This window comes from Alosa pseudoharengus, unplaced genomic scaffold (assembly GCF_046254945.1).
Source record: "Alosa pseudoharengus isolate Yale_2024_CS ecotype anadromous, Long Island Sound unplaced genomic scaffold, YU_APseudo_1.1 YU_APseudo_1.1_scf_7, whole genome shotgun sequence".
In the NCBI taxonomy this organism is placed as follows: Eukaryota; Metazoa; Chordata; class Actinopteri; order Clupeiformes; family Clupeidae; genus Alosa; species Alosa pseudoharengus.
The window spans coordinates 18,627,956-18,637,955 of NW_027468859.1; the positions used below are offsets into that span (position 1 = coordinate 18,627,956).

General features: G+C 43.0%; 1 protein-coding gene across 2 annotated transcripts in view; it reads left to right on the forward strand.

Annotated features, from left to right (window-relative positions):
• The window catches only part of trdn (triadin), a 60,991-nt gene that overhangs the window by 4,411 nt on the left and 46,580 nt on the right, over positions 1-10,000 (forward strand). For both annotated transcript variants that reach the window (XM_076272094.1, XM_076272095.1), the window contains exon 3: positions 7,290-7,421. In XM_076272094.1, the coding sequence (XP_076128209.1) occupies positions 7,290-7,421 (132 nt within the window). The remainder of the gene's footprint in view (positions 1-7,289; positions 7,422-10,000) is intronic.

The following is a 10,000-nucleotide window of genomic DNA, read 5'->3' on the forward strand; positions in this document are numbered from 1 at the left end:
TGTGTGTGTGTGTGTGTGTGTGTGTGTGTGTGTGTGTGTGTGCGAGTATATGTGTTGGTCAGGGGACCTAGAGGTGGGTGTGAGAGCGCTGTAGAGGCTGAGACAGGGCTGATTGTCTGGTTCCTGATAGCGCTATCAGTGACAGAGATAGATTGAGTGTGTTTTATTCACTGGGCACTCTAAGCAGTAACACACTTTCAGCTGGAGTCCACTGTAATGGGACTATGGGCTGTCACGGGTCTGCCAGCCCCAAAGACACTTCCTGTGGGTCTATTGTGTGGATAAATGATGGCATTCTATTGAAAACAACCACGGTGGTCAGTTATTGATGGGAGCAATAGATGGGTTTAGAAATAGTGTAGTGTCTGGAGTTATTTTGCTGCCGTTGTGTCAAGGTATGTATTTTTTCACAGGGTGTAGTTCCACAGTTTGGTCAATGTTTTCATGAAATTGTCATGTTGTACTGTCATTGTCCACTGTCCACCGTGTCCAATTGTTCTCCACCCAATTTCATTTCATTGATGTCACACTTTCACAAAAAAAAGGTCGGTTACCAAGGCCTGTCACACAGAACAGAACATTTTTGAAAAGCATTTCAAAAAAGTGTTGACCTTTTTTACAACCCACCTCTCCCATCTAGATCCACACCTGTACTGCATCTCCATCACTCAGGCCTTTCCCCTTACAAGGAAATGGTGCTTTTCTTGACTTTGTCACTGTCCACACACTGGACAGTGGAGAAAGGGAAGAAAATAAAACCTGCACATGCCATACCACACACCATCATTCACCAACCACACATGCAGTTAAACCCACCCACTCACTCACATCCCCAGACTAGCAGACACATTCCCACTCTCTTTCATTCTAATGCCTCTCCCTCCCTCCCTCCCTCCCTCCTTTCTTCCACCCTCCCTCCACTCTTCCTTCTCTGTCCATCCCCACCATCCTGCCATCCTGTCTTCACCCATTTAATAGCCCATACTTTACACTGTGACGACCCCTGTTTGCCACCGGGTAAAGACTCTCTGCCTGCAGTGCACCGCCTCTGTGTTTTTGTTTTTTTCCATCTGTCCATGTGTGTGTGTGTGTGTGTGTGTGTGTGTGCGTGTGTGCATGTGTTTGTGTGCGTTTGTCTGTCAGTGAAGACTTTCGGAATGTGCATGTCTGCCTACTGAGGGTGCAATTGCTTCATGACTTAAAGCCTGACTAGCTCACATGCTAATCGGGTCGGGAGCACTTTTGGTGAGGGCTGCATCCAGAGTTCAGCAGGTTGGAAAACAGTTTTCCTGATAAAATGCAGTGTTAAGTCACAACCCAGTCATTATTATAGTTTCCTGCCACTGTAATCTCTCGACACCATCATAAGAATTACGCTGTAATCATCAAAGCAGGTGTCTTGAGTCATATAGCCTCTTACAATCATTATTGCCATTCTGCTTATCGTCCTGGTATCTTCCTCCATCGTTTAAAATGATCATAACACAATCTCCTGCATTCCATGTCACTGTCTTAAAGGAACCAGATGTAAGATTGTGGCCAAAACTGGTACTGCAATCACTTTCAAATTACTTTAGAGCGGTGTATCCCCTCCCCCTCCCCCCTGACTCGAGGTTGCCAACCCGGATGCCGAAACACTACTGACTGTGATTAGTAGATAGGTGGAGGGTGGCGCATCAGGCCAAAACACAACATGACATGACAAAACACAACATCAACATCAGTTGAGGGCTGCAACTTCACTTTTTAAATGACAATATCCTGGCCCGACTACTGTTGTCAGTGATATAAGTATTTGAAATGAACATGATTAATTGAAATACATTTACATATGGTTCCTTTAACTAAAGACCAAGGTCAATTATCAGAGCTGTCACACAAAACAATGTTTACATTTAACAACACACATTTTGTAGGGCTAACAAGAACATCCATTAGGCTACTGTAACAATGAAAACAATTACGTTTCTGAAACGAACTGACTAGGCCAAACTGCATGGTATTTATATCATTACAGAGTCTTTTTAATAATCGTACCTGCATATCATGTACTCATTACAATGATGAGATGCTACACTCACACTCCAAAAGTCTCCATGTTTACACTCCAGTAATTACTAATATTACAAGAAGTCATTATGGCATGTAGACAGAGCTGATTTGCCCAGCCCCTCAGAGAGAATTGGAGAGAAAGAGATAGATCCTATCTACATCACCCAAGCAAGATGGCTGAGTTTATCAGATCACCAACTCCTCTATGCTGTACATCTATGGCGGATACAAGAACAAAAGCTAAAAACCCCCACATCAATGCAAAGGCTTACGGAGGAAAAGCCTATTTTGCATACCAGACACCACTGTCTGCACAAGCCGACTGCATGGATGCACATCTCTTTGATGTGCAGTCCTTATGCTAGCAGCAGATATGGTAATGTATAGGGCTGCCATCATACAAGTTGACAGAAAGGCAGCACTGGTTCTGTAATGACCTCCAACATTCCTGTAATGTTTGGCATGTGCAGCGTGAAGAGAAAAATATAAACATTTAAATCTGTCTCAGTACATAATTCTACAGTAGCAGCAGAATCAGTAATGATGTCATGTCATTATGATAGATTGAGAGAATATCTCCTCTCATATAGTTTTAATACTTCTTTTGGTATGGCACATCCACCACACATGCACTAATATAATCTGATATTCATGTGGAAAAGGAACCTGTTCTACTGCTCTATTCCATTAAAGGAAATAAAGCTGTACTTTGTATTTGCTAGCCTAAGCTTTCATGCTGCTTTTGGGTTTTTGAACATTCTAACATAAGATTCCGTTCCGCAACAATTGAAGGTTCTAAAATTTTATGTTGAATTCAGAGCCTTATAGATATCTATAGTTTTCTATCTATAAGGCTCTGGTTGAATTCAATGAAGCCAGATATTCTTTAGAACGTTCATTTTCCAACATTCCCGTCACACACCTTTAAGAGTTAAAACTCTGCTGTAGATCTCGTTATCAAACTCGTGTACATGCCCCAGTGGGCTCATACTGAACTTTTTTATTTGGCTCTGAAAAGTCTGGACTTAACAGGAATAAGTGGGCAAGCAGGCCAGATGTCACCGGGCTTAATTGTGAGGTAAAAATATCAGATGGGAATACAGCGTTGCACAAGGGCAGCATGTTTCCAAGGGACAGAGCAATTATCACGAGTTGGCTTGAGCATAGAGGATTACTACTGGACAGGGAACGGGTGGACAGGGCCCACCAACCAAACGGCAGACCCATTTTACGTTTCTATTTTTAAGCATTGGTTATTACTTGAGTAGGTTTCTGCCTGAAAGGAAATGATATAAACAGTCATTACGGGCTGTGGAGCTCTACATAGCACTTCCTCAAGCTAATCTAACCACTGTGGTTTGTGGTGTTTTAAAATTGTTGCAAAGAGGAAATCTTTTTTTTTTCTTTTTGAAAAAGCTGACACAAATGGCCACTACAAGGCTGCATTTCAGGAATTTATTGCCGTGGCCTGTTTGTTCCAGTCGGCTGAGAAGTACCACTTGTCCTGGCAGGCATTTAAATGGTTTTCCAAACAAGCTCTTAATAGTGAGATGCAAGTCGTTCTCATCTTCATGATGTATTCCTGCAAAAGGTTCATCTGCATTGAAATTAAAACATAAAACAGGTCTCATGGGGCCTGGGTCAGGGAATCGCAGTCTGCGTGCGACTCCACGGACAGAGGGAGAACAAGAGAAACTGGAAGAGAAGAGAAGAGAAAAGAGAGAGAGGGACAGAGGAAGAGAGAGAGAGAGAGGGACAGAGAGAGAGAGAGATTGAAGGGGGGCTCTTTTGCCTGAGTTATCCATAGCCAACATCCGTGTCCATTACCAGTTAAAATAAAATGGGGGGGGGGAGGGGGGGGGGGGTGAAAGCCTGCATTACTCCTGAACACGAGTCTGTTGCCCGGTGACATCTGGCCAAGGTGCCATTTATCCTGACTTCAAGAATGTCCTCATTACAGCAAGCAAATCCCCTCTCTGGTGTGTGTGTGTGTGTGTGTGTGTGTGTGTGTAAACAAACACCAGATGACACGTAAAGAAACATTTGGAACAGTTTGGCCTTGTTATTGGCAGGCATTTTCTGGACTTCACCTCTTACTTGACTTCACTTTGGGCATTTGTTGTGGTGTTTGAGCCAAACAATGGCCATGTCAAATGGCTGACAAAACAGAGGAAGAGAGAGAGAGAGAGAACAAGTCAGTGAGAGAAAACAGACAGGCATTTCATGGAAGTGAGTTAAGGCAATCAAACAAATGTCACTGAATTCATCATGTGTATCATCAACATTATTTTCCCCAAGTCCCCCGAGACAACAGACAACAAGAATGTTGATAGGTCGTAACACACTCATCAATTCAGAAGCACAGAGTTAAAATACTACTGATGTGTTGTGATTTTTACAAATGTATTAGTCTAAAATTGCAACAACAACTGAGTTATTTAGAAGAGAGGTTATAGGAAACCTTGACGATGATCTCAATGCGATTCGACTTCAATTCCATTTTTTTCCTGCATTTCATATTTTATTTATGCGGTCATCTTACTTCCTCTTCAATTGAGTTTAACTCCAATAACGGATTTGATTATTTGTTCTGTTGATGCTCCTCATCAATATTTGTGGTGTGTGTGTGTGTGTGTGTGTGTGTGTGTGTGTGTGTGTGTGTGTTGTTGTGTGGTGTTAATGCATGTCAACACACACTAAACAGAAGAGGTTCTTTTTCCTTCCAAGTGAACTCTTAGTGACATAATGAACTCTCTGTTGGCATCTGGAAAACAGGCTGGCTCAGTTCCTTACATGTCAAGCAGGTGCCTGTGCTGGGAATCATCATGCTCTATTACCAGACGGATAACAACACAACCCTCCATAAGGAACTATTTATTAACACTCCCAGAGCCGCTCAGTAATACTCCACATGGACAAAGAAAGAACCTTTTTCTCCTTAAATCCATGTCACCCACTGTATGTAAGTGGCGTGAACAACCACAATGACATCCACTGTGACTGTGTGTGTGTGTGTATGTGTGCATGTGTGTATGCATGTTTGTGTGTGTATGTTTGTGTGTGTATGTGCAGTGTTAATGTGTGTGTGTGTACGTGTGTGTGTGTGTGTGTGCGTGTGTGTGTGTGTGTGTGTGTGTGTATGTGTATGCATGTTTGTGTGTGAATGTACGGTGTGCATGTGTTTGTGTGTGTTTGAGCCTTCACCCTCTCTGCTCCTCACACGTCTCTCTCGTCCTAACAGGACCGCGCGCCCCCGCTGTCAGAAAGGCACATAAGGCAGCCAGCAGAGGCAAGGCACCTCGCCCGTCACCCCCCCCCCCCCCCTCACCTCCCCCTGCACTTACCCCTCTCACCCCAGCACTGGGGAAGGTCTAGCTGCCCCCCCCCCCCCCCCCCGGGGTTGTGTAGAGTGCTTGCAGTTGCCTTCTCATTCACTAACATGGGAAGTGTGTAGTGCCTAATGATTGCTAGAAATACTCCAAAACTGCCTGCGATGAATGCCCAAAAATTGCATGTGGTGATTGCCCGCTGGCATGTTGATTTTGTTTGTCGAAACATTAACTGCACATTTACATCCAATATGTAACATGATATTTTAACTTTATTATTTTATAATATAATTTTATATTTATATCGTATATTATTATTATAATTTTAAAGACGCCTTTCAAAAATATATTTTGTATCTGTTCTTACTCTACCACTCTACATATAGTTTTGCATTTTAACATAGCTGTCTATATTACTTACTTCCCCACATATATAGCGAATGCCAGAAATATCGGCCTTACCCAATAACATTTTTCATGTTTGGTCACGAACTAGGCTATAATTCTCCCATCATTTGCATTCAGGAGTCATTTCCACTAACAAGGGCAGTGATGGGGAGCTGTGAGCTGCATAATTGGAGTGTTTGTGTGGTCGGTTGCTTGCTGCATGCTCTGACTCAACCACCTCGGCATTGCCTCGGCCGCGGGTAAACAAGCCCAGAGGAGCGTGGTTGTGCCATTTATGCAGCGGCCGGCCGACTGCAGGCAGAGAGACTGACCCAGTAGTGTGTCCAAAGCTCCCGTCCGGCATCACCTCTCTCACCCCATCTGGCCACTCCCAAGAGAGGAGACGTGGATAACACACATATCCATCTTACTGACCAATGATCATATCAATAAAGGAACGCACACACACACACACACACACACACACACACACACACACACACACACACATACACACACACACACACACACATACTATACACGCACGCACGCATGCACACACACATACACAAGCACGCACGCACGCACGCACACACACACACACACACACACACTTGCACACACACACACACACACATTTGAATAAAGGATTTTACACATGGCCTGACAAACATTCCATGTAGTCATTTAACACACTGTTCTGCACACTCCATCTCCAATGTCTTGGTGTCCACATTTGTTGTCAACACTGTTGTCAAGTTCTGTTTGTGTTGTTCTGGTTGTAGACCTGTCATATCCATCGTGTTTGTTTTCTCATGCCTTGACTATCTGTTGTGAAAATTTGAGCTTTGTATGGTTCGGTAAATTCTTGAAGTCTGTGTGAAATATGATCCCTGTGATGTTCTGAAATTGATATGTTTTTCAGTGAGTTGAGATTACTTGTGGTATTGTAGTGCTGTATGTGACTTGCTCCCATCTGTTGAGTTGAGGATCTTGGGTCTGTGACTAGTTAGTGTCTTGTAGGCAGAGTGCCCTGGTACGTATGGTTGACCATTTATAGTGGAAGGAATCCAACCTGATCCATTAACCTGCCATTGCGACTCCAGGCTTTCAGCTTCACTGACCTGCAGCTGGACTGCCTGATTCAACAGAGCCAACATGGCTCTGCAACAGCTGGTCAAATTGCCGGCCCCCTGACCGGGTGGAACGAAAGCCTGTAGCCGCCTTGGCACTTCCTGCATCTGATTGGATAGCCCTGGTCCTGTCTGTCCCCAGTACACAGCTCCAATTCAGGAAAGCCAGTGTCTTGTGCTATTTTGAATTGGGTTCATTTTAAACCTGGATTGGATTGAGAATAAATACCCATTCTGTGATTCTGTGATCAGACTGTTTGGGGGGTGGGGGTAAACAATCTGGCACATTCGCTGGCTACTGAGAAGGAAGAGTTGTGTGCCAAAAAAAGGCTATTGGTGTGCATGCAAGGTACTTGCTTATGTCGGTCTTTCCCCATGGTGAACCTAGGGGGCATTCCGGATATCACAGCCGCCGACCCGGTAAAAGTAATGAACGAGGCAATGGAAGAGTCCAGCGACTGGATGAACACATTTCTGGGTGTCGTGTCGAGTCTCTTCGCACCAGAGGATGAGGATGAAGGTATATACTCGTCAGCGAGAGTGTTAACTGTGCAGTGAATAATGATCCGTGTTAGGTTAAGGTGTGACACTTTGAAGTGCTGAAACATCACCAACTCACCCTCCATTGCTCACAAGGTTTGATTTGATGCCGTCACCTGCACTAATCCACATTCACATTTAGTTCACTTGCTTTCCGCAGCCCAAGGACAAACGTGTCAAATGAAACATTGCGTTCAGATCCCTCAAGTCTCTTGCGATTAACAGTCAAAGCACATTGTGTGACATTTGAAAATAGCTCGTATATACAACTACATCTGTTCTCATTAAGAAAACGACACTTTTTCTGAAGGAGAAGCCTCAAAATAATGTAGTTTCCTAAAAATTGGAACAGATGCCTTGTGATTACGTACAGTATGGGCATTCAGGGCCAATTTTTTTGCACATCATTAAAGTGAGTTCAGGGATTTACTTTTATTCTAAATGGAAGTTTCCAGTGAAACAGCACCAGTGACCCAGCCTTGACAGAGCAGTTATTCCTTCCTTACTGCGTGGGCAGTTCAATATCTCCAGCCACACAATCAGCCTACATTGATGAAAAGATGTCACAGTCTTCACTTTAAGGAACGTATAACTCACAGATGATGTGGAACAAAAATCACTTCTATATTTTTTTTCTGGTTTTGTTTTAAATAGATCTGTTTGGACATATCTGCATGATGTCTCATCATGATGCATCAATATATGACAACATAATATGACATTTTCATTATGGGAACATAAAGTCAAAAAATTGTTTTCAACTTAAAAAAAAGTGAATTCATACCAATAAAAACCACACGTCATTCGACCGAAGACTGTGACATTAATTTTCACTGAGAGAGTAGAAACACATGACACTGCTTGCACACTGAAATCCGATCAGCCCTCCCCTTCCCCCCTTTCCAGGGTGAGCGCTGGGTTGAATTTAGTGTCCTGCACAGCTGATCTCTGTACCTTGCCAAGAAGCTCCCCGACAAACCATGACAACTTGAGGCTGCGGGTCTTATTTCAAAGCCTAACCTGCAGCAGGAAATAGCTTAATTAAAATACAGCATTTACAGACACATTGACAGTACACCATGAGGGTATGTGAGCTTTTGTTGCAGTATTCTAAGTAGGGTGTCAAGGTGACTGTTTACAGCATATCACACACTGAAACATATAGTACATAATACATACATGAATAAATACATACATGCATACATAAATGAGTAAAGCCATACATACATCAAACATACATTAAAAGGCATACTGTTTTCACAGCTTTGATCACTGAAGACCTTTGAGATGGGATGGAAACGAGGCTCTGTATCTGCACGTGTGATGTCTAACACTCTTGACAAGTGTTTGTGACGACTGTATGATGAATCAATGCCAATAAAAGTCAAGCCAGAAAAAATCAATGCAACATCTTTTCTCATCAGTCCGTCAGTTATTGCTCTGCACATGCCCAGTGTGGCGCTCACCACCCATGCACAATCAACGCAATAGACCACTGTTATGACACACTTGTTAACAAAGCCACACGACTAAAAGGAGCACGTTCCAAAAAAGGAATTGCAGATATAAGAGGTGAAGAGGAGAGGAAAATAAAAAGCAACGTTGTGGTGGTGGAGGAGGAAAATTAGTCACACTGACAGAGTTCAATGTAGTAGAGAGACAGAGAGAGAAAAACACAATGAATGGATCTGAAATACATGCAAAATCCTACCGAGACATGCCATCAATCATATTCCCATGGTCTCAATATATATCAGTCTAAATATCACTCTTAATTAACACGAGGGCACTAAGCGGAGGATCTAAGCAGGTACATGTGAATGAGGGTGTCTGAATATACTGTACTGCCCCTTCTCTTCTCTTTGTCTGTGGAAGGCCAGACACATTGGCTGTGTGTCATGTTAGACAGGCATAAGAGATATGCAGATATAAGAGAGAGATAGTATGTAGGTTATAAAAAAGTTACAAACAGACGAATAGCAACGTAGGGCAAAGTTACAAAGCAACACATTACAGAGACAGACGAATAGCAACGTAGGGCAAGCACCACCTGCAAGAGTGCTCAGAGAGCTACGGTGAACAAAAGCAACACCTGCATGGAAACACACAGCAGCTTTCAAAAGAGGCTTATATATAATATCCCAAATTAGGTCATTACAGCTGAAGGTACAGTATCAGGTCATTAAAGAGGCCAAAACTTTTTGAGAAATATACTGAGAATCTGTCATGGCTTAAAGTAGTGCAAAGAAAACACTCAAAGCCTGATGAGGGTTTTTATTTTTAAGTTCTACTTTGTTGACTTTTTAAAAATGTATCCTCAGACACAGATGACTTTCTCTCAGGAAAAAGCGAGCCAGGGGAAATTATCAGTGTATCAGTACTCCCAGTACTGTTATCTCGTTAACAACTCGCCTAAGGTGGTTCACTGTTTGATGTGTGCCTTGTTAAAGGAGGCATGCATCCTTTTAAAATGACTATCTAGGCTACCGAGTCCATTAGAGCTTACGGGAGGAATAGTCAGAGATGTAAGGTCAAGGCAGCACCAGCTGAACACAGATG